Source organism: Notamacropus eugenii, chromosome 4, assembly GCF_028372415.1.
Source record: "Notamacropus eugenii isolate mMacEug1 chromosome 4, mMacEug1.pri_v2, whole genome shotgun sequence".
NCBI lineage: Eukaryota > Metazoa > Chordata > Mammalia > Diprotodontia > Macropodidae > Notamacropus > Notamacropus eugenii.
This window is the reverse complement of record NC_092875.1, coordinates 98509023-98535032: the sequence shown is the minus strand read 5'-3', so window position 1 is coordinate 98535032 and position 26010 is coordinate 98509023. Positions and strand designations below refer to the sequence as shown.

The 26010-nt window shown below is 36.8% G+C and overlaps 1 protein-coding gene across 1 annotated transcript in view; it reads right to left on the bottom strand.

Annotated features, from left to right (window-relative positions):
- The window catches only part of COL22A1 (collagen type XXII alpha 1 chain), a 627027-nt gene that overhangs the window by 236052 nt on the left and 364965 nt on the right, over positions 1-26010 (bottom strand). The window contains exon 24 of the mRNA XM_072602989.1: positions 1947-2000. Coding sequence (XP_072459090.1) covers positions 1947-2000 — 54 coding nt within the window. The remainder of the gene's footprint in view (positions 1-1946; positions 2001-26010) is intronic.

Below are 26010 nucleotides of genomic sequence, written 5' to 3'. Positions count from 1 at the left end.
TAAAAGGAATTGGGGTATATGGAATCCTGAAAATTAGGGGAATACATTTAGTGAGGACTTGAGCTAATTGGAGAAAGTAGAAACCTGCAAATACATTTAAGCTTAATGAAGGGCCCAGGAGAAGGGGGATACGTAACATACTTTAGTACTTCAGGCAATGAGAGTCAATGTTATGCTACCAAAACCAGCTTATAAATCTCCCCTAGGGAATATATACAAAACAAGAGGAACATACCTACGGACAAAAAAAAGAAGAGTGCTCAGAAACATTCAAAATGAAACTACTCTGCTTTTCTGAAACAATTTAAATAATTTGAAACAATTGAAGAATTGATCTATCCCCTATCTTCTTTCTCTAACAATATAAGGTTTTAAATAAGATCCAGCATGAGGGCTAGACTCAAGCACTGGAAGCAATCCCTTACTTCTCCCTAAGTTAATGCATCATCTTTAGACAACTTCAGTGTGGGAAAGATGCTGATGTCAAGTTCCCGACTTCCCACTCTCATGGATCAACAGCCTGCCTTCTCTGATAGGCTCACAATGAAAATCACTACCAGCATTGGATCAGAAACCATTCAAGCAGGAAGGAACTAAAAGAACACAAATATTTAATGGTATGGCAAGGGAGACTGTCAAAAGATTGGGCAGATAATCAAGAGTCAAGATAGCATCAGTAGAATCAAAATGGCAGGGCAGTAAAATATATGTGTATAGAGAATCACAAGGCTTGAAAAGACGTTATAGAGAGTTGGATTATATGACCATTAAGATCCCTTCCAATTTCTAATTTCTATGTTCTTCTTATCAACTTATCCAACACTCTCATGTTGTTGACTCATAAGATCAAAGGCTTGATGTGCCTTCTCCTTGGTTGCAAAATGACTTCATGGCCAAGCTGGATGGATTATAAACCAAGATCTCTCATCTCCTCTCCAGTATTTTTTCTACCATATCATACTACTCCAATTCATAATAGACAAAATGACTCAAGAAATTCTTAATCCTAATGGTGGCAAGCTTCTGCAAATGCTGCTAATCCAGGTCTGCTAGAGGGACTGGGGAAGGTCTCAGGAAATGCTGTCAAAGGACATTGCTATCACTGACACTACAATGCAATCTTCATCACAACACATTACTTTATATCTGCTGCCTTTAAAACCTCCAGCAGTATATGATACAGCCCAATGGATGAGAATCTCCTTAGGGACTCATAGAGCAGGAGAACACAGTCATATAGAGTATGTTTGAATCAGAACTTGCATTTTGGTAAAGTGATACAGAACAGGCCTTTAGTAAAGTGATACAGAGGACTGGATGGCAAAAACCCCAGGATACCATAAGAAACTTGTTGTGGATGAGTTGAAAGAGGGTACAGCTGGATAGGAAGCCCCCTTGATTGATGATCATTGAAGAAAGGAAGAACTCCATCCCATAGCTTCTTGTTTAAGCTAATCACTTTAGCCAAGTTGCTCCTGAGCTTGTTTGCTCCTACACAATACCTTAAGTACTGAAAATGCCCTGTCAATTTTTTTTTTCTCTCTAGGATAAAGTCCTGGGCACCTGGTCCCAATTGCAACTACCCAGTTATTCTGATTCTCTAGAGCTGAGCTTCCCTGACACCAAAGAGGTACAACTTGGATTGCTTGCTCCCTCTTCTCCACAAAGTGAGCTCAGTGCAATAGAAGAGCCTGATTAGGAAATGCTGATGCAAAAGCCTAGGCCAGTCATGATTTTATAAGCTGACCAGAGGCAGCCTCAAAATAAGGAGACCAGTTGGCACCCATAATGGCGCTAACACTGCCTTCCTGCTCTGACCACCAAACTGATTTGCTAGTTGTGGAATTCTTCATTTGTCAGAAGAAATAACTAGTTGTTTATTTACTTTTTATTATTTTTTTTAAATAAACTCTGATAAGGAAAAAAAAGTCAATTGCTTCACTTACAGGAGGTCCTGGTAATCCGTTGACTCCAGGTATGCCAGCTTCGCCTTTCTTTCCCTGGACACAAAAGAAGAAACAGGAATTACAAAACAGATATAGAACAGAGGATCGACATTGCTTTAGACAGACATTCATGTGATTCTATATCTATTTCTATTTCTATATCAATCATTACTCTAGCACAATAGTATTCCATCACAATCACATACCACAAGCTATTCCCCAATTGATGGATATCCCCTCATTTTTCAATTCTGTGTCAAGTCCCCAGAAGGATACTATAAATATTTTTGTATATAGTTTATTTTTTTCCCTTTTCCTTCTATCTCTTTGGGATACAGACCTAGTAATGGAAGGTCAAAGGGTACACACAGCTTTATAGCCCTCTGGGCATAGTTACAAATTGCTTTCCAAAATGGGGGAATCAGTTCATTACTCTACCAACAAAGCATTAATGTCCCATTTTTTGCACATTCCCTCTAACATATGACATTTCCTTTTCTATCATATTAGATTGGAGAGGTGTGAAATGGTATCTCAAAGTTGTTTTATAATTTCCATTTCTCTAATCTACAGTCATTAAGAGCACTTTTATATGATTATAGATAACTTTAGGGAAGCTAGGTAGTAGAGTACTAGGCCTGGAGTCAGAAAGACTCATCTTTGTGAGTTCAAATGTGGCCTCAGACACTTACTAGCTATGTGACTCTAGGCAAATCATTTAATCCTGTTTGCCTCACTTCCTCATCTGTAAAATGAGGTACAGAAGGAAATGGCAAACCACTCCAGTTTCTTTGCCAAGAATACCCCAAATGGGATCACAAAAAGTTGGACATGACTGAAATGACTGAATGACATTTTGATTTCTTCTTCTGAAAACTGCCTGTTCATATACTTTAACCATTTATCAATTGTAGAATGACTCATAAACATATAAATTTGATTTAGTTTTCTACATATTTGAGAAGTGAGACCTTTATCAGAGAAATCTGTAATGGTTTTTTTTCTCAGTTTCCTGCTTTCCTTCTAATATTGACTATATTGTTTTTGATAGTGCAAAACTTGTAAATTTAATGTAACTAAAATGATCCATTTTACTATAGAGAACCTTGAGGGGTTTAAAAGAGCCCCTTATCAAGAGTTCCCCTCCTCTAAGGGAGAACAATAGCTGACTTGAGAAGTTAAGTGATACATTGTTCTCAGGTGCAAGTCCTATTCGGGTGTTGAAGTTCCAGGAATCAGAGCTCCCGCTATACAGAATAATATTCTGAGAAAAGAGGCCCTGAGGGCTCCCTTTCTACTTATCGTGATTCGTTCTGTTCTCATGCCTCAATCGCTACCCCTATGGTTTTTTTTTTCTTTTTTTACTATTTAATCACCCTGACTCCCTGATTTGTTGGCTCAGTATGTCTAGAATAAACTCAGCTTGTTCAGACTGCTGTGTCCTGCCTGACTTTTCATCTTCGCTCTGTGAGCCCAATAACTGCCCCGGACCTGCCCGATTGCACTGGCCGCAGCATTTTACATCCTATGTTCCTCTTGTTTTGTCATAAATCTGTCCCTTATACATAGATCTGACAGACAAATTTTCCATGTTACCCTAATTTGCCTTAGACTTTATGTCTAAATCATATACTCATTTTGACCTTATTTTGGTTTATGGTGTGAGATATTGGTCCATACCTAGTTTCTGCCAAATTGCTTTCTAGTTTTTCCCAGTAATTATTGCTAAATAATGAGTTCCTGTCCAAAAACTTAGATTGTCAGGTTTATCAAGCATTAGAATATGATGGTCATTTACACTATGTATTGTGTACTTAAACTATTGCACTGATCTACCACTCTATCTTTCAGAAACTACTAGATTGTTTTGAAGATTACTGCTTTCTCATAGAGTTTGAAATACTGCATTGCTAGGCCACTTTCTTTTGATTTTTTGATATTCTGAACATGACTTTTTTTCTTCTAGACAAATTTTGTTGTTTTTTTCCTAGCTCTATAAAATAATTTTTGGTAGTTTGGTATAGCATTGAATAAGTAAATTAATTTAGGTAAAATTGTCATTATATTTCGTTAGCCTATCCATGAGCAATTAATACTCCTTTACTTGTTTAGCTCTGTCTTTATTTGTGTGAAAAATATTTTGAAATTCTGTTCATATTGTTCCTGGATTTGTTTTAGCATGTTGACTCCAAGTATTTTATATTTTCTGCAGTTATCCTATTTTATTTTTTACCCCTCTTATTTCAAAAATATTTTATTTTTCTCAATTACACATAAAAACAATTTTAACATTCATGTTTTATAATTTTTGAGTAGCTTATACATATTCATAGAATACATATTTCCATGTTAGCCTTATTATAAAGGAGAACACAGACCGAAAAGAAAAAAAAAACAACCAAGAAAACTAAAGAATGCAAAAAAATTTGTATGATTTGATCTGTATTCAAACTGCATCACTTCTTTCTCTGGAGGTGGATATCATAAGTCTTTTGGAACTATCTTATATCACTGCATTGCTGAAAATAGCTAAGTCATTCACAGTTGATTATTGTACAATACTGTTGTTACAGTGATCTCCTGGCTCTGCTCACTTCACTTTTTATCTTTCTAGTTTTTTTTTTCTTCTGAAACCATCCATCTTCAGTCATTTTAAATGGAATTTTTTTCCTATCTCTTTATTCTGAATTTTCTTGGTAATATATATAGAAACGCTGATGATTTATGTGGGTTTATTTTATATCTGCAACTTTACTAAAGCTATTTATTGTTTCAACTAGTTTACCAGTTGATTCTGTAGGTTTCTCTAAGTATACCATCATATCACATGTAAAGAGTGATAGTTTTGTGTCTTCATTGTCTGTTCTAACTCCTTCAATTTCTTTTTTCTTGTCTTATTATTATATATATCATATAACATATATAGTAATATATTATATATAATATATGCAACATATTATATATAACTAGCATTTCTAGTACAATATCAAATGATAGTGGTGATAATGGGCATCCTTTCTTTACTCCTGGTCTTACTGAGAAGGCTTCTAACTTATCCCTATTACAAATAATGCTATGTATAGAATGATTTTAGATATGTATATATGTGTATATATGTGTATATATGTATGTGTGCAAACTCATATGTACATGCAAATGCATACACTTATGTATATATGTTCTTATTCATATATGTGTATATATACATACACATATGTGTTTGTATATTATATGTACATATTAGCACATGTACTGTATGTATGCATATATGTGTATACAGATACATATATACACACATACATATGACACAAGTATACAAAACATTTGTATCTAATGATAGAAATCACTAAGGCAAGGAGGAGAGAAAAAAGAGGAAAAAAAATCAAAGTTATGTGAGAATTTAAATATATATTTAAAAGGGATAGCAAGTTGTACATAACAGATTCATGGACAATCATAATTCTTTTCTATTCTATCATATTATGGAAATACTTGTTTTATTTCTTTAGTTTGGAATAAAAGAGATAAAAAGAAAAAAAACAAATAGTAGCTGCTGATGGTTTAATGTTGCTGTTGTAGAGTCATTCAGTCATGTCCAGCTTTTTGTGACCCAATGGACCTTGCATCCTTCACTTTAGGCCCTTCCATCCTCCACAATCTCTTAAAGTCTGTACAAGTTCATTTTCATGGTTCTCGCCTAATTATACATTGCTCTCATCCACATATTCTATAGCCTAGCCAACCCGTCCTTCTTCATATTCCTCAGACATTATACTTCATTTCCCAAATCTGTGCCTTTGCATTCACTATCTTCTGTCCCTGGACTGTACTCCCTCTTCCCCTTTGCCTCCTGAAATACCTGATTTCCTTAATGATAGAGGTATTAAACACATGGCCCACAACACCTTGAAGTGTGGCTGGAACCAGATTAAAATATAATTAGGAAATATATAACAAAATAAAATATAATAAAACATAGATAATGCTAATATGTGGTTTTATAGGGCTATGGGAATTTTTATATACAGTTTAGTGGTCCATTTTTATTTGAGTTTGATCCCAGTGGTTTAAAAAAATGCTTCAAGCACTGCTCTTTCTAGAAAGCTTTTTCTAGTTACCCAATTACTAATCCCTTTCCCCTCTGCAGGCTATATTGCATCTATTTTTGCATGAGTTTTCTATATTCCTACCTATGTGAATATTGACTCACCTGTCAGAATGTAAGCTCCTTGAGGGCAGAGGATATTTACCTTTTGTCCTTATAGTCACAATTCCTTGCCCAGTGCCTGACACATAATAAAGCCTTAATAATGTTCATTGATTAACTGTTCCATAATATAAAGAGTCCTTGACTGGGTATAAAAGTCTTAGATTTCTAAGTCTGACCAATTTTCTGTGTAAGCCTCAATATTTTGAAGATGTAGAGGACATGCTTCATCATCTGTATTTTGGAGTCATAATTGGTCATTGTATTGATTAGAATTATTAAAACTTTGTAAGTTGTTTTATTTTACAAAACAGCAGTCATTTTGCAAATTATTATCCTGATTTTGCTTATCTCACTCTTCATCAGTTCATATGAGTCTTCTTAGGTTTCATGGAATCCATTCCTTTTGTCCTATCTTACAGCACAATAATATTCTCTTACATTTATAAGCCATAAGTTGTTTAGCCCCTATTGTCTTACATTGTTAGTGAGGGAGAACCAACCTCCTTTCTGGATCTGCTCATTTTTAGATACTTCTATTTTTTTTCTTTAAATCAGCCTTAAATTTGTCTCATTGCCTCTTCCACCCATTGATGCTAGTTCTGTTCTCCCAAGTTTAAATTAATCTTCCAGGTGACAGCTTTGAAAAGATCTGAAGCAAGCTTTTATGTTGTCTTTAATTCTTCTCTTCTCCAGGATTCAACATCCTTAGTTCCTTCAATCAATATTTACATGGTGTGAGCTCATAGCACTTCACTCTACTGTTTGGATGACTGACCTCTGGATATTCTCTAACTTAAGAATAATTTTCTTAAGATACAGCAATCAAAGATGACTTCAACTTTCCAGACATTACCTGACTCAATCTGAGTAAGGAATGAGTACAACTTCCTTATTCTTGGAAGTTACAATAATCCAACCCCTCAGTTATACATCTAGAAAAACCTAGACCTCTAGAGATTAAATGACTTTTCCAAGTCTTGAGAATTAAATAATAGAGCTGGAACTCAGACACAGGAAGGACTTGTAGTTTACTTTGTACAGGGAACTCCCAGTGAGGAATCTCCCTATGCCAATGCACGTGAGTAGTTGCTTTGCCACTCATAATGTCAGGAATTTATTTGCCTGGGATACTGAAAAATAAAATGACTTGTCCAAGGTCACACAATCAATCTATCCATCTATCTATCTATCTATCTATCTATCTATCTATCTATCTATCTATCTATCTATCTATCTATCTATCTATCTATTAAAGGTAGAATTGAACTCAGGTCTATTTTGACTCCAAGGGCAGTTCCATATCTACTGCATACTACCCATCACCTTCTATTATTTTACACTGCTACAATACATTTATTTAAAAAGTGAAAGAGTTTTCTGTCCTGTGGCCCTCTTCACTTTTCTCTCTTAATATTTCACTTGGTAATCATATCAGCTTGCATGTTTTCAACTACCATCTTTATTCTGATGATTCTCAGCTCTACTTTATCCAGTCCTAACCTCTCCCCCAACTTCCAGATTTCCATCTCCAACTATTAGATATTGTAAATTCGATGTCCCATAGAATGAGGGAGCTGGATTCAGTAATGCCTGAGTTTAAATGCTTCCTCAGATACTTGTTAGCTATGTGACCCTTGGGAAGTAACTTCCCTTCCTCTGCCTCAGTTTCCTATCTATAAAATAAGGATAATAATAGCACCTTAATCAGAATTGCTACAAAGATCAAATGAGATAACATATATGAAGTATTATATATAATATATACACATATAATATTTTGTTATGACTATATAGTTATATATGATATATTTGATATATAAACATATGAAAATAATATATTTGCATATATTTCATATGCACATATTTTATTTGTATACAAAGCTATTGTTTCTCAGAAAAAATATCCTTTTCTGGATAAAACTCCCCTATATAGTTTTCTTCCCTTAATGGAATGTTAAGGTCCTTGATGGCAAAGCTAGACTTGCTTTTTGTATCTGTAATCCCAGAGTTTAGTACAGCATCTGTTATGTAGTATTTAATGAATGTATTTAATGAATGAATGTGCCTTCATTATTTCATCCATTCAAACTTTGTTTGAATTCTAGCCTTATTACTTGCCACGTAACTTTGGTCAATCTCATTTACCTTTCTGAACCCCAGTTTCCTATTCTGCCCTACTAATTATATAGTACTAAAAAGACCAAAATGCATTGTAAACTATAAATTACTACATATGAACTTTTAAAATTAGTGAATATGACAATACAAACACATTCATACACATATATGCTAAGAAACCAAATTGGTTTGATATTAAAGGATAGCAAATGCAGAAAATTTTGGAAGAGGGAATCAAAACATGACCATATGCTAAGTGATCTAGACACAGAAGACATCCTTGACTGCATTAGAAATTGTACCTTTAAGCACTGCCAAACAAACTATGACACGCTCCATAAAATAGCAGGATCAGCTTGCACACAGACCCATAAAAAGAATATGGGTTTCTTGACAATAACCTTATGATTTAACAGGTTTTTATTGATTCCTCTTTGTTGAGGGTGTGCAATTGTTTTAAGGCAATAACAGGAAAAACTATTGCTCTCTGCTTATAACCCATGTATATAATCAAGCAAACTTTGGTTGAACTAGAGGAGGAATGTGCCCATTTATTTCCTCCAAAGTGACTAAATGGCAAACATATGTTATATATTTTTGCATACATGATGCTACTCCAAGTTGTTGTGTTTGTCCTTCATTCTCGAAGAGGACCATGACATCAGAGAATGATGACATGACTTGCAGTTGACTTGGATTTGACTGGGAGAGGGTAATTGTGGGATAGGCATTTATATTTAAAGATAACAATCAATTCCACCCTCTCTCTCCTATGCCCGCCATATTTTCTTTTCTAAATCACCATTTCCTTCACCTGGTCTATAAACTGCATTATTCTGAGTTCTCTCCCTACCTTTTCCTGGGTGCTTCTCAATGCTTCTTTAAGTCCTAACTTACATGAGGCCACTTCAATACAATACAATACAATACAATTATTTTTTAAAATTAATTTAATTCTTATTTATCAAATATCTTTTTTTGTCCAAGGTATTTTTACAAGCAAAACTGTTGTGATAAATTAAACCAAGATGACTTGTATCAGAAAGCACCCCAACATACACATGCGGGCCTTCTATCACAGGTTCTTAGACCTGTATTTATCAAAGGAAAGACAACTTTTGAGGGGTCAACAATCACTTTAATCAAGCACATGTATCATTCCTTTAACTAAGCACATTTACCATTCACCTACTTCAGGGGACTCAGAACCCTGAATTTCAAAGAAAATACAGAGAAATCAAAGATCAACAGATGATTTCCTCTGCCTGACCATAATTCAACTGATAGTTCAACTATCTGAACGCAGTTACCAGAGAGAGAAGCACTGACATCTGGGTTTTCAAAGCTGGGGGCCTCCTTAAAGCAGCTTCCCAGAGTCCTTGTCTGGCACTCAAACCTTTTTACAAAAACTAAGCCCCAAAGTAAAACCTCAACTAAGAATATTTATTTCTTTTTTAGCACTAGAGTGCATCATAACCCTTGAGAACCTGTGTCTATTTAACAAAAGGCTTGGGTCTTCCCACAAATCTTCCCTAATCAAACTCTTCTTAATGGGCAGGCCCATTAATGGGTGGGGAAGATCTTTAATCACGTTGAAATAATGAACAATACAAATACATATACTGTTCCTAGTTAAAGAAACTCATTTCTGTACTTTATTCCTAGTAAAGACTCTTGATTGACAAAGGCAAGATTCAATCAGAGGCACTTGATTATATTAAAACAAAAACAGCAAAAGATCCTACTTTGCTTGCACTTATAATAAGTGTACTGTTACACTTGTAGAAGTCGATCATATCTTTCACTCTATAACTTGACAAACGTTTATTCCCCCTCCTACGTGCTCATTAATTAAAGAGGTGAGACTGATCAAGGAAAAGATAATGGAGGCACCTTCTCTTCCCCTCATAGGTAAGCATAAAACAGATGATTCCACTTATCTTTCTGGACAGTCAGCCCCTTCTAAGGAAGTTTCCTAAGATATTAATAAGAAACATGAAGTATTTTGCCTCAAGGTTAATGGAATAGTTGAGAGAATATACTCCAATTTGGAAGCCAGCCAATAACTTAGCATTACTAAGACCATCTTAGCCTTTGGTGAAGATTCCAGTAAGCACATCAGACACTAAAATGACCCACAATAGAAGGTAAGGGGGAAGTGTACTGCATTTGGCTAGAGTAGGATAATTAAAATTAAAATGCCAATAGGGAAAGGAATGAAAAGATTAATTTTGTGAGAAGCCCCAGAAGTATCCAGTGGGATTTCAATGAATCCCACATTTCAAGAAGTCCTGGCAATTTTACATAACATTTTTACTACCATTCTGGAAGGAAGGTCTATAATAGCTTGAAAGCAATTTGCAAAAAGGCTCCAAGTTAGAGGATAATTCCATTTCAGGAGAATGATAGCCATGTGTCTGAATGTGTCAGAACTTAAAGCTGGCAGAAATAACCAACAGTGATTTACACTGAAGAAAGGCATGGTAATGTATACAGGAAATACATTTCAAAGCAGGTAACACAATTTAAAAAGCAAAAGTCAGAAAGAACCCTTTAATGAGGAAACTTGGACCCAGATGTTATGTGACTTATCCAAGGTGACATAGCTAATACATAGCAGAGTTGATATTCAGATGGGAGTTCTCTGACCCTTAATCCTAAGCTCTTTGCATCTCCTCTCATGACACAGATGTTCCTCAGGGTTCTGTCCTGAGTCCATTTCTCTTCTCTCCCTATATTTTTCTTCTTGGAGAATGTATATGCTCCTATGAGTTTAAGCATCATGTATAACCAGGTAACTTCCTCATCTATACTACATCAACTTCTGATCTTTCTTGACTGCAGTCAGGAGGACATGAGTTCAAAAATGGCCTTTGATATTCAATGTGTGGTCCTGTGCAAAGCTTTGCCTCAATGTCCTCACCTCTAAAATGGGGATAATAATAGCACCTATGTCCTAGGGTTGTTATATAGATCAAATAAGATAATTATTAAGCACTAAGCACAGCGCCTGGCACATAGTAAATTAGCTATTATCATCAAGTGCCTACTCATTATCTTCTATTAGAGATTCTGAAAGCATCCAAAAATCAACATGTCCAAAATGGAATTTATTATTTTTCCCCGTAATCATGGCCATACTCCAAGCTTGCCCAATTTTCTCCCTTAGAGTCCATGTCTAATCACTAGTCACTTCATGCTGATGCTGCCTCCATAATATCAATCATATTCATGTCCTCTTCACTCACATGGCTCCCATCGTAAATAAGTCCTCTTTATTTCTTGCCTAGACTACTGTACTATTTTATTCTTTTAGTTGGTCTCCTTGCTTCTAAATCTCTTCCTTTATTAATCCATCTTCCTATGGTTTCTAAAATAATCTTCCTAAGATATATTTCTAGGATTATGTCACTCTCCTACCAAATATTTTCAATGTCAACCCAGTGGCTATAGGATAAACTAGACTCTGCATAGCTTCCACCTACCTTTCGAGTCTTACTTCATACTACTATCAGGTGCCTACCCCTACCTAGACCCTGTTGACTCAGAAAGCCCTAGTAAGAGCCAAACAGTAGGTTAGGGATAGTCTTCCAGGATGCTTTGACTGCCCTTTCACCAACAGGTTAACAGTCTCACAAAATGATACTTATTTATGGTTCCAATGAGCTATATCCAGTGAATTCAATGGAATTCACTCCAACTCTTTTCAAATGGGTAAGGATTTATCAAGAACCTACTATGTGCAATGTACTGTGCTCAGTTATAGGGATATAATGATAAAAACAAAACCATTCTTAGTCCTGAGTATTTTATTTGACTGAGACTTTCTCTTTTATATCTCCACTATACAAAATACCAAAGTAATGGACAGAGCTATCAAACAAAGTCCATCTTTTTGCTTCCTTCCTGAAAACAGGGAAGACTGTATATTCAGAAAGTATTCCCTTCTGACCCTTAGGTAACAATGTAGTAAAGTACAGTATAGTGAAATGGGAAGCACACAGCGAAGATGGAGGAGAATAAGATTCCAGTGCTATCTTGCCCATTAAATCACTGAGTGACATTAGAAAAGTCACTTCACCTGTCTCGTTGTCTTTTATCAACTACAAAATGAGAGGGTTGGACTGTATGAGTCCCTAAGTGTCCTTCTACTTCCAACATTCAATTATCTTATAATAATCCCTTACAGCTGTAATGTCAGGCTTCATCTTTCTTGTGGGATCCAGTTCTACCCCAGGAGGTACATCTGGAAGGTACCACCTCTTCATTTCTACTTTTTAGAATTACTAACTTCTTTGAAGTCTTTGCTTATTTACCATTTCATATTAGACACCTTTCCTTATCTTTCTAGTTGTGTTCTCTCATTCCTAAGATCAACATGTATAAACTAATCTATTTGCATATTTATTAGTTTAATTACTAATGGTATTGATATAATGTTTTAAGTTTTTCAAAGATCTCCACATCTATTATCTCATTAGATCCTCACAATGCTGTGAAATATGTACTAGTTTTATCCTGCTTTTACAGATCAGGAAATTAAGGCTGAGATAGACCTAGTGACTTATCAAGTGTCATAAAATTACTAAGTGTCTTAGGAAGGATTTAGATCCTGATTCTGGATCCTCAGATTTTTTGAATCCCAAAGTCCATCATCCTGATCATCCCAGAAGCATCTGAAACTCAGCTTGCAACAAAAAAAGTTATTAATAAAGTATCAACATGATACAGAGGGAAATCATACTGGATTTAGAGGACCTAGTTTCCAATCCTTGTTCTGTCACTCACTACTGATAAAGCCTTGATTAAGTCTCATTGCCTTGTGGGGCTCCATTTCCTTATCTAAAAAGTGAGAAGTTTAGACTAAATGATAAGCTAAGACCTTCTACCTCTAAAGATATGATCCTATGATCTTTTCCTTAAAACCAAACCTCTTTCAAACTTCTCTTTTTCCCAAAAGGATATCATTATTCTTTTAGTCACTAAGGTCCTCAACATCTACAATTCTTAATTTTCCATTACCACCAATGGCCAATCAATTGTGATGTTGATTCAACCTCCATAACCTATCTCACTCCCATCCCCTTTTTTCTATTCACACAACTACAATGCACATGAATTTTTACCAACAATGAACAGCTTGATGGCCCAGTGAAACACTAGGTGGGGTCCAAAACACATATTTCTTTTGCATCCTTCTAATTACTTAGCACAAGTACCTGAATGGACTTAGTGCTCAATAAAATATCATGTGTGGAATAATATACTAGACATTATGGACAGAGTGCTAGTCCTCGAGTCAAGAAGATCTGAGTTCAAATTCAACCTAGACATTTAGTTGGGTGATTTGGGTCAAATTACTCAACTTCTGCATGCTTTAATTTCCTCTATGTAGAATGTGGCTAATAATAGGAGTAAACTCCCAGTGTTGTTGTGAGGTTCAAATGTGATAACAATTTGTAAATTGCTTTTTAAAGTATTATATATGTATATGCACACATGTGTATAATACATATATGTATAATACATATGTATACACGCATGTAATACATGCTGCTTGCTATTGTTATTGTTACTGTTGCCACAGTCTTCTATTGAAACTCTACTCAAATTTATCCTCAATATAGTTACCAATTAATCTTTCTAAAGTGCAAGTCTGACTAGTATTCCTCAAGGACTTTCAACGACTCCCTATTTTGCCTGGTCAGCCCTCCCTCCCTCAAAACAAAGTCAAGTGCAGGTTATGTCATTTTTTCCCTGATGACATAGTCTTCTTTGGCAACAGATGAATACACACACATTTTGCCTGGTATAAAATACAAATTCCTAAGTATGATATGTCTCCAGCCTACATTTCAAGAGTTCTATGTTTTCAACCTGATAACTGGGGTGACTGGTTCTTCTCTAAATTCAGTATTCTCTCTTTTTAGCTATATAGCTCTTGCAAAGGCTAAAGCCTTGTCTATGGAAGGCATTTCTTCCTCATCTCCTCATCTCCACATCTTAGAATCCCTAACTTCTTTGACATATCAGCTTGCGTACCTTCTCTTATGGGAAGTACTTCCTTTTTGCTCTAGTTGCATTCTCTCACTCCTAAAATCAAGACTGTATCTATTAATCTATCTGCATTATCATCATAGTAATTATTATTAATAGCTAGCACTTATACAGTGTTTTAAGGTTTCCAAAAATCTTTTTATTATCTCATTTGATGCTCAAAACCCCACGAGACAGGTGCTATTACTTCTTCTGCTTTATAAAGAAAGAAACTGAGGCTAAGAGAGGTCTAGTCATTTGCCCAGGGTTACATAAGTAGTAAATACATAAGGCAAGATTTGGACCACAGCCTCGGATTTCTGGATTTCCTGATTCCCAAGCTCAAAACTCCTATGTCATCTCCATCACCACAAAGCATGGAGCAAAGCATAAAATTCCTTTTTTCTAAGCCTTAAGTGCAAGAACTATTTTTCATGCTCTCTTAAAGCTAGGATAAGTGACTTTCACAGAGTAGACACTTAAATGATTTTTGATTGGATTTATAGAGACAGTTTTAGTGACAAATTAGGTTAAAATCATGAATCAGATGAAGATATGCTTAGTAAATTTTCTTGCAGAGAATCAACATGTTGGATGACAGAACAGGAATCCAATAAAATAAAATAAAACAAAACAAAAAATTACAACAGGCTAGAACACTATGCCAAACATCAAAAGAATAAATTTAGTAGTTACAAATGTAAAGTCCTATGCCTGGTTCAAAAAATCAATGGCAATAGTACAGGATGAAAAAGATGAGGATAGAAACCAGTTCAAGTTAAAATACCAGTAGAGTCTAGTGAAAGACATGATCACAGCATTTTAACCATGCAATTCAGTAGCCAAAAATACTGACCTTAAGCTACATGGTATCCAAAACATGGAATATAATGCTCCTCTTGTAACCTGCTCTGGTTGGATCACATCTGGAATTTTATGCTCAAGTTTGGGTGCTACATCTAAGAAAGGTCATGGGTAAGCTGTTGAGTACTGACAGAAGAAGAAAAAAGATGGTATGTGGATTTGAAATGATGTATGAAGGAATTATGGGTGCCTTGCACTCAGAAAAGACATGTTATTGGGGCATTATCTCATCAAGTATGGCTTTCATCTGGAAGAGCTTTATTCCAGAGCTCCAGATGGTAAAACTAGCACCAACAGGGTTGAAGTTAACAAGTCTCAGCTTTTAGCTAGACACTGTAAGAGGCAGAGTAATGCAGCAGTAAGAGAAGCAGTGAGGAATAAATACATAGAGCACTAGACTTAAAAATCAAGAAGTGCTGGTTTCAAAATCTGCCTTAGACACTTCTTAGCTGTGTGACCCTTGGAAAATTACTGTCTACATGCCTGTTTCTTTTTTCTATAAAATAATGAGATTGTCCTCAATGGCCTTTAAGATCTCTTCCAGAGCTAAATCTATTATCCTATGAGGTTCATCTTTTGTAATCAAATGATTGAGTTCCAATCTCAGTCCCTCTACTTATTATTCTATTAACCTATCTAGAACTCAATGCCCTTATCTACAAAATGAAGGGGATAGTCTCCAATGTAACTTTCAGCTCTAAATGTATGATCCTATGTTACCACAAACAGGAGCATGGGACAATTAATCTGCAGGACAGGAAGACAATGGTAATATCAAGACACCATCTCTCTGCCACCAGCAACTTCCTGCAGTTGTCCTATAAAAAATCAAATCTAGTCTTAGCTTCTGAGTTATTATTCCTAAGTTGGCTCTTATACTGATCTTTGAGTCTGTTAATAAGCTGAGCACGTGAGTCATGTAAAAATTCTGGGGTACACAGCAACACAACTCTAGGGATACTGGTTACGTGGGTGGTTTTCCTTTGTGTCTCTGTATTTGTTCAGGATATGTATCTGAGGAGATTATCATGGAGTCTGTCATGATGTAAGTGACTGAAAAACACTAAGGACTGGGGTGATGATTCTATATTTCCAAAGTCAAGGAAAAATGAGACAATATTGACAATTTCCTTTGAATTCTCTATTGTCTTCAGTGTGCCTACGCTGGAGGTTATGAATCAGAAGTTGTGATGCCCCTGATGTATGAACTGCCTACTAATAAGAGACAGACAATGAGAGAATGAGTTGCCTCAGAAGTCAGTGGTTTTTCCCATCATTGCAAGTATTTGGGCAAAATTCAGATGGTCACTTGTTGAATATGCTGTACAGAAAAAAATTCATGCTGAGTTAAAGGTTGGGCAACATGACCTCAAAGGTCTCTCTTCCAACTCTGTGATTCTGATGTTCTATGACTACTTATATAAATGATTCTAATATGTACCATATGTTCCCTCTCCATACTTCCTGTTCTCAGAACTTCCCAGGGACAGACAGGATCACATCAAACTGTCAGTGCTAAACCCAATTCCTTCCTAACACCTGGGATGTTCTGACATACAACGCTGCAAAGTTGTTGTGTGGAATAATTCAAACATTAGATATCAATCCAAGTGATCATTTTACCATCTGGAGAAGGAGGAGAAAGCATAAAAGGGCCCCAAACACTAAACAGTCATACAAACTATAGATACCCATGGATTGCAGCAGGGAAATTAGATTTCCATATTACTTCCTTCAACCTCCAGAAATGAGGACTGAGGAGCCTTTTAGCTTTAAACAATGACAGATTGTCCAATAACCAGGAAATGCAAAGGAGACTAAGGGACTGCCTTGCTAATATATCAACCTGAAGCATCACTTTGGACAACACAGGCAATAAACTATATCATTTATCACCTAATATCCTTTGGAACAGTGATTGTTAACACACAATTTTGTGTTCTGGTGGAAAGAGAAACTAACATGTATGCATGTGATCAATTTCTTTAAATCTATTAGGCACAAAAGAAATAATGTTACAGAAGCATATTTAAGGTTGATGTGAAAGGAAAATTCATGACAATTATATTTTTCCTGAAGTAGAAGGGCTCACTTTGGTGGTTTCCCCTTCACTAGTGAGTCTTCAAGTAAAGAGTAGAGAACCAGTTGTCCTACATTTGAGAGAGGGCATTCTTTCTCAGATATGAGTAAAGCTAGATGGTCTCTGAGATTTGGTGATTCTATAATCTAAATATACATGCATATATACATATATTTATATGTGCATATACACATATATGTGAATGAATGCTATCCCACTTCCTAAGACAGGGGTGACAGATTCAAGGTAAAGAAAGAGAAATAGTTTTTTGGAAATGGTGACTGCAGTATTCACTTTGCTTTATTATATTGCCTATTATGGACTTTTTTTCTCTCAGTTTTTAATTAAGGGGATGAAAGGAAGGAGTAAATAACAGTGATCTCCCCAAAAGAGGGGACGCAGAAGTACTTTTAAATGCATACAAGAAAACTGAAAAAAAATTCAGTAGGGAGCATGGACAAGTTGGACATTCTTGTAAGTAATGTGTAGAAAGAATTTATTCAATATATGAAAAAATGATATGAAATACAGATATATAATTTAATATATAATACTTACTGTATACTGTTGTGTATATGTAAATTTTTTGGTGATAATATTCAGAATAAAACAAAATTTAAATGAAAAACAGATGACAGTTCTGCGTTCATGATGTTTAAAGTTTAGGAAGCAAAAACAAACTATTATAATGTACATGGTAGGAATATTAGAGAGGTGTCAGCAAAATGTTATCTGAAATTTGGGGAAGGGAGATCATTATTGTTGGTCAATGGATGTTTAAAAAATAATTCATAGAGCAGACAGCAATTTGATTGGTTTTCAAGAATAAGTGGGAATTCAATAAGTGAAAAGGGAGAGTAAGGTCACTGATAATTTAGGAAAAGACCTAACAAAACATATGGAGTCAGTATATTTGCTATATAAAAGCACAGATTTGGGCAGGAAAGAGTCATCCATTTCAGCTAGATCTTAGAGGAGAGAGGAAGGAACAATAAAGAGGTAGGTCGTTAAAGATTGTCTAAAGCCATGAATGCCACACAAGACAATGAATTTTATTCTGAGGCAATCTAGAATATTTTTGTGCATAGGTGTGGCATAACTACATATATAGATGATAAATAACAACACTTATGTGATGTGTTGTTATGTTCCCCACCAGGGCAACTTTGACAAGGGAGAGAAAAACCACCAATCAAGTTATTCTTGATTCAGGGGAGGAGCCAAGATGGTGGAGTAGAAAGACACACATATGCTAGCTCCAAACCCACAGCCCATAAAATACCTATAAAGAAGAACTCCCAACAAATTCTGAAGCAGCAGAAGCCACAGAACAACAGAGTGGAGGAGATTTCTGTTCCAGAGAGACCTGAAAAACTGACACAAAAGGTCCATTGTGCACCAGACCCAGAGCAGAGCCCAGACCTGCCTTGGCCATGTGACACCAAGGAGAGAAGATCCGAGCAGGCTTCAGGTACAGAATCTCCAGTGGCCACGCAGGTCCCTCCACCCACAGGCCCCAAAGGTCAGTGAGAGAGTCTTTTTGGCTTGCCAAGAGGGGAGCAGGGTGTCTCCATAACTCAGCCCCCCTCGGGAGGCAGCAGCAGAGGCAGCAGCAGACAAGGGCTAACAAAGCAGGCAGGAGCTTGGATCCATTGTTGAAGATTTCTGCATAAACCCCCTGAGGGAACTGAGCCCTAAGTGGCAGCCTCACCCCGACCTGAGCACCTGAACTTAATCTCACACTGAATAGCAGCCCCGCCCCCTCCAAAAGCCCTCAGGCAGGGAAGCAGCATTTGAATCTCAGCCCCTAAGTGTGAGCTGGGCGGATCTGGAGGCGAGGTGGGTGTGGAGAGGACACTCAGAAGTCAAGAAACTGGCTGGGAAAATGCCCAGCAAAGGGAAAAAAAATAAGACCATAGAAGGTTACTTTCTGGGTGAACAGATATCTCCTCCCATCCTTTCTGATGAGGAAGAACAAGGCTTACCATCAGGCAAAGACACAGAAGTCAAGGCTTCTGTATCCCAAACATCCAGAATAAATATTCAATGGGCTCAGGCCCTGGAAGAGCTCAAAAAGGATTTTAAAAATCAAGTTATAGAGGTGGAGGAAAAACTGGGAAGAGAAATGAGAGAGATGCAAAAAAAGCATGAAAAGCAGGTCAACACCTTGCTAAAGGAGACCCCAAAAAATGCTGAAGAAAATAACACCCTGAAAAATAGGCTAACTCGAGAGGGACCTGCAAACCTCTCGCAAAAGGTCCGTCGCGCTGCAGACGTGGAGCCCAGCCCAGACCTGTGGCGGCCGGGTCTCCGAGAGGTACAGATCCAAGCAGGCTTCAGGGACGGGATCTCCAGCAGTGGCACAAGCCCCCCCACCCACAGGTGACGAGGGTCGGTGAGAGAGCCTCTTTGGCGGGTCGAGAGGGGAGTGGGGTGCCCCCATGGCTCGGGCCCCCCCCGGGAGATAGAAGCTGAGAGGTGGCTGCAGACAGGGGCTCCCCAAGCGGGCGGGAGCCTGGATCCATTGTGGAAGGTCTGTGCATAAACCCCCTGATGAAACTGTGCCTGAGAGGCGGCCCTGCCCCGACCTGACCATCTGAACTTAATTCTCACACTGAATAGCAGCCCTGCCCCTGCCAAAAGCCCTAAGGAGGGAAGCAGCATTTGAATCTCAGTCCCCAAACGCTGGCTGGGAGGATCAGGAGGTGAGGTGGGTGTGAGGAGAATATTCAGAGGTCAAGCCACTGGTTGGGGAGAATGCCCAGAAAAGGGAAAAGAAATAAAACTATTGAAGGGTACTTTCTCGGAGAAAAGACACTTCCTCCCTTCCTTTCTGGTGAGGAAGAAAAATGCTTACCATCAGGCAAAGACACAGAAATCAAGGATTCTGTGTTCCAGCCCACCCAATGGGCTCAGGCCATGGAAGAGCTCAAAAAGAATTTTGAAAATCAAGTTAGAGAGGTGGAGGAAAAACTGGGAAGAGAAATGAGAGGGATGAAAGAGAAGCATGAAAAGCAGATCAGCTCCCTGCTAAAGGAGAACCAAACAAATGTTGAAGAAATTAACACCTTGAAAACTAGCCTAACTCAATTGGCAAAAGAGGTTCAAAAGGCCAACGAGGAGAAGAATGCTTTCAAAAGCAGAATTAGCCAAATGGAAAAGGAGGTTCAAAAGCTCACTGAAGAAAATAGATCTTTCAAAACTGGAATGGCACAGATGGAGGCTAATGACTTTATGAGAAAGACAGATATCACAGAACATAGCGAGAAGATTCGAAAAATGGAAGATAATGTGAAATATCTTATTGGAAAAACAACTGACCTGGAAAATAGAATCAAGAGAGACAATGTAAAAATTCTGGGACTACCTGAAAACCATGATCAAAAGAAGAGCCTAGACATCATCTTCCATGAAATTATCAAGGAAAACTGCCCTGAGATTCTAGAACCAGAGGGCAAAATAAATATTCAAGGAATCCGCAGAACACCGCATGAAAGAGATCGAAAAAGAGAAACTCCCAGGAACATTGTGGCCAAATTCCAGAATTCCCAGGTGAAAGAGAAAATATTGCAAGCAGCTAGAAAGAAACAATTCAAGTATTGTGGAAATACAATCAGGATAACACAAGATCTAGCACCCTCTACATTAAGGGATCGAAGGGAATGGAATAGGATATTCCAGAAGTCAAAGGAACTAGGACTAAAACCAAGAATCACCTACCCAGCAAAACTGAGTATAATACTTCAGGAGAAAAAATGGTCTTTCAATGAAATAGAGGATTTTCAAATTTTCTTGATGAAAAGACCAGAGCTGAAAAGAAAATTTGACTTTCTAACACAAGAATGAAGAGAACCATGAAAAGGTGAACAGCAAAGAGAAGTCATAAGGGACTTACTAAAGTTGAACTGTTTACATTCCTACATGGAAAGACAATATTTGTAACTCTTGAAACATTTCAGTATCTGGGTACTGGGTGGGAGTACATACACACACATGCACACATGCACACATACATAGAGACAGAGTGCACAGAGTGAATTGAAGAGGATGGGATCATATCTTAAAAAAAAATGAAATCAAGCAGTGAGAGAGAAATATTGGGAGGAGAAAGGGAGAAGTTGAATGGGGCAAATTATCTCTCATAAAAGAGGCAAGCAAAAGACTTATTAGTGGAGGGATAAAGAGGGGAGGCAAGAGAAAAACATGATGTCTACTCTCATCACTTTCCATGAAAGAAAAGAATAAAATGCACACTCATTTTGATAGGAAAACTTATCTCATAATACAGGAGAGTGGGGGACAGGGGCACAAGCAGGGTGAGGGGGAGGATGGAGGGGAGGGCATGGGGAGGAGAATGCAATCTGAGGTCGACACTCATGGGGAGGGAAAGGATCATAAGAGAATAGAAGTAATGGGGGACAGGATAGGATGGAGGGAAATATAGTTAGTCCTATACAACACAACTAGTAGGGAAATCATTTGCAAAACTACACAGATTTGGCCTATATTGAATTGCTTGTCTTCCAAGGGGAAGGGGTGGAGAGGGAGGGAGCTAAAGAAGTTGGAACTCAAAGTGTTAGGATCAACTGTAATGTTCTTACTACTGGGAAATAAGAAATACAGGTTAAGGGGTTAAGAAAGCTATCTGGCCCTACAGGACAAAAGAGAAGACGGAGACAAGGGCAGGGAGGGAGGATAGAGGAGAGAGCAGATTGGTCATAGGGGCAATTAGAATGCTTGGTGTTTGGGGGGGAGGGGATAAAAGGGGAGAAAATGTGTAACCCAAAATTTTGTGAAAATAAATGTTAAAAGTTAAATAAAATTAAAAAAAAAAAAAGAAAAATAGGCTAACTCAATTGGCAAAAGAGGTTCAAAAAGCCAAGGAGGAGAAGAATGCTTTCAAAAGCAGAATTAGACAAATGGAAAAGGAGGTTCAAAAGTTCACTGAAGAAAATAGTTCTTTCAAAATTAGAATGGAACAGATTGAGGCCAATGACTTTATGAGAAACCAAGAAATCACAAAACAAAACCAAAAGAATGAAAAAATGGAAGAAAATGTGAAATATCTCATTGGAAAAACAACTGACCTGGAATATAGATCCAGGAGAGACAATTTAAAAATTATGGGCCTACCTGAAAGCCATGATCCAAAAAAGAGCCTAGACATCATCTTTCATGAAATTATCAAGGAAAACTGCCCTGAGATTCTAGAACCAGAGGGCAAAATAAGTCTTCAAGGAATCCACCAATCACTGCCTGAAAGAGATTCAAAAAGAGTAACTCCTAGGAACATTATGGCCAAATTCCAGAGTTCCCAGGTCAAGGAGAAAATATTGTAAGCAGCTAGAAAGAAACAATTAAAGTATGGTGGAAATACAATCAAGATAACACAAGAACTAGCAGCTTCTACATTAAGGGATAAACGGGCGTGGAATAGGATATTCCAGAAGTCAAAGGAACTAGGACTAAAACCAAGAATCACCTACCCAGCAAAACTGAGTATAATACTTCAGGAGAAAAAAATGGTCTTTCAAAGAAATAGAGGACTTTCAAGCATTCTTTATGAAAAGACCAGAGCTGAAAAGAAAATTTGACTTTCAAACACAAGAATGAAGAGAAGCATGAAAAGCTAAACAGCAAAGAGAAGTCATAAGGGACTTACTAAAGTTGAACCATTTACATTCCTGCATGGAAAGAAAATCTTTGTAACTCTTGAAACTTTTCAGTATCTGGGTAGTACACACACACACACAGACAAAGAGCACAGAGTGAATTGAATAGGATGGGATCATATCTTAAAAAAATGAAATTGAGCGGTGAGAGAGAAATATATCAGGAGAAGAAAGGGAGAAATGGAATGGGGCAAATTATCTCTCATAAAAGAGGCAAACAAAAAACTTTAGTGGAGGGAAAAAGAGGGGAGGTAAGAGAAAAACATGAAATTTACTCTCATCACATTCCACTAAAGGAAGGAATGAAATGCACACTCATTTTGGTATGAAAACCTATCTTACAATACAGGAAAGTGGGGGTGAAGGGGATAAGCAGGGTTGGGGGGAGGATGAAAGGGAGGGCAATGGGAGGAGGGAGCAATTTGAAGTCAACACTCTTGGGGAGGGACAGGATCAAAAGAGAGAAGAGAAGCAATGGGGGGCAGGATAGGATGGAGGGAAATATAGTTAGTCTTACACAACATGACTATTATGGAAATCATTTGCAAAACTACACTGATATAACCTATATTGAATTGCTTGCCTTACCAAAGGGAATGGGTGGGGAGGGAAGGATGAAGAGAAGTTGGAACTCAAAGTTTTAGGAACAACTGTCAAGTACTGTTCTTGCTACTAGGAAATAAGAAATATAAGTAATGGGGTATAAAAAGTTATCTGGCCCTACAGGACAAAACAGAAGATGGGGACAAGGGAAGGGAGGGATGATAGAAGAGAGGGCAAATTGGTGATAGGGGCAATTAGAATGGTCAGTGTTTTGGGGTGGGGGGAGGGGACAAATGGGGAGAAAATTTGGAACCAAAAATGAATGTTAAAAGTTAAATAAATAAATAAATGAAAAGCTATTCTTGATTCTTCCCACAAATTGACTGCAGCATGGGTTATGTCATAATCCTCAAAACCAATGGATAATCTAGAAATTACGGCTCCTTGTTATCTCTATCTCTCTCTCTCTCTCTCTCTCTCTCTCTCTCTCTCTCTCTCTCTCTCTCTCTCTCTCTCTCTCTCTCTGTCTCTCTCATCCCAGAAACCCTTTACTAAAAAATGACCATGCTCCAATACAGAAATTTTCGCTTCTGTGGTTACACCCTCAAGGAAATCATTGACAAAACAAAAGATTCTATATACATCTATGTATTTATAGCAGCCCATTTTCTTAGGAGCAAAGAACTGGAAAGAAAGTAGATGTCCATCGACTGAGGAATGACTAAACATATTGTATTATATAAACGTCAGGGAATATTACCATGCTCTAAGAAATGATGGATGTGATGAATACAGAGAAGCATGGAAATACATAAAATAATGAAAAGTTAAGTAAACAGAGGCAGCAAAACAACATACACAATGATGTAAATATAAAGAATAACTGTCATAAACATCAAAATTAACATTGTGGAAATATGAAGAAAAAAAACTGGGCCCCAAAGAAAAATATGAGAAGGTAACTTCCCTTGTTCCCTTATAAGGGAGGTTCTGTTGGTGTGGAACTTTGCATATCACATCAAAATTTGTCAATATATTGATCAGGTTTGCTGATATTTTTCCCTTCTCTTTTTTAAAAAAAAAAAACTTCTGCTATAAAGCATTGATTCTTTGGGAGTGAGAAAAGGGGGTGGATATAGGGAAAAAATTTAAGTGATGTAAATACATATCAATAAAATATATTACAAGTAAAAACCTAAACAGCAGTAGCGGTGCTTGATATGTGTGTGTGTGTGTGTGTGTGTGTGTGTGTGTGTGTGTATTGGCATTTTGCGGGGATAGTAAGGGAAAAGAAAATAAGCCCAGAACTGAAAGCTGGTTTGAACAGTAATCTTCAAAATAAATAATATTTAATAATTTTGTATGTATTTTTATAAGTATTTGTTTTCTCCCCCATTAGAATAGAAGTTTCATGTGAACAAAAAGTTTCACTCTTTTTCCTTGTATTACTTGCACCCAGTATAGTGCCAGGCACATTGTAGGTACTTAACAAATGCTGGCAATTGATTGACTGATTTATAGACACTTGAATTAATGCTTGAATTTGGCTAGTACCTAGAAACTACCTCACTGAAAAACACAATGCCTAAGGTACCTAAGGTGCCTTAAAACACAGGAAGCTGGAATAATGAATATAGAATGTTGGAGCTAAAAGAAACCTTGGAATATAGAACCTTAGAAGGAATCTTTAGAAGATAGAATCTTCTAGATATTTAGAACAAAATCTTAGAAGGAACCTTTCTGCTCAAAAGTTTTAACAGTAGAAGATAATCATGATCAACCCTTGCTCCATATTTTACAAATAAACATACTGAGTTCCAGATAGGGAAAGTGATTTGCCCAAATGAGCACAGCAAGCAAATCAAGTCTTACTCTACAATCCATGCTCTTTGTAAAACCCTATAACTACTTTCTGTTACTCTCTAAGAGAATTATCTTCCAAAGTACCTTCTCAATTTTGACTCTTATAAATAAGCACCAACAATAAGAAAGTCATTATGAAATCACAAGATTTAAGTCAATTTTGTTTCACAAAATCACACTGGAAAAGAGGAAATTTATTTTCCATTTATTTCAAACAGGCTATTTGTATTCGGAAAAGAAATAAAACAACTAACAGTCCTCAAAATATCTGTGCAATTAGGAGAAGCTAAAAACACTTCCCAAATTTGGGATATTTAAAATTGTAACAGGAAGCCCTTATTTTTGTCCTTGTTACTTAAATGAAACTACTTAAAAGAAACTAGTGGAAAACTTATTCCTATATGGTAGTAGTAAATATGTTGGTTTTTTAAAAATTAATTTTGAATGAGCAAAGATCTATTGAATTCCTCCTATGTGCCCACCCCAAAGTTAGGAACTCTAGGGATATAAAAGACAAATATGACAAAATCCTGGTCTTCAAGAAAAATATAATATTTGTTGGGAAACAAGATTAATTTAACATATAAAACTAAACCACACAAAAGAACATATATTAAATTGTGAAACTGAATTAATGAAGTTCCTATTAAGAAAGACTTAGAAAATATGTACTTTGAG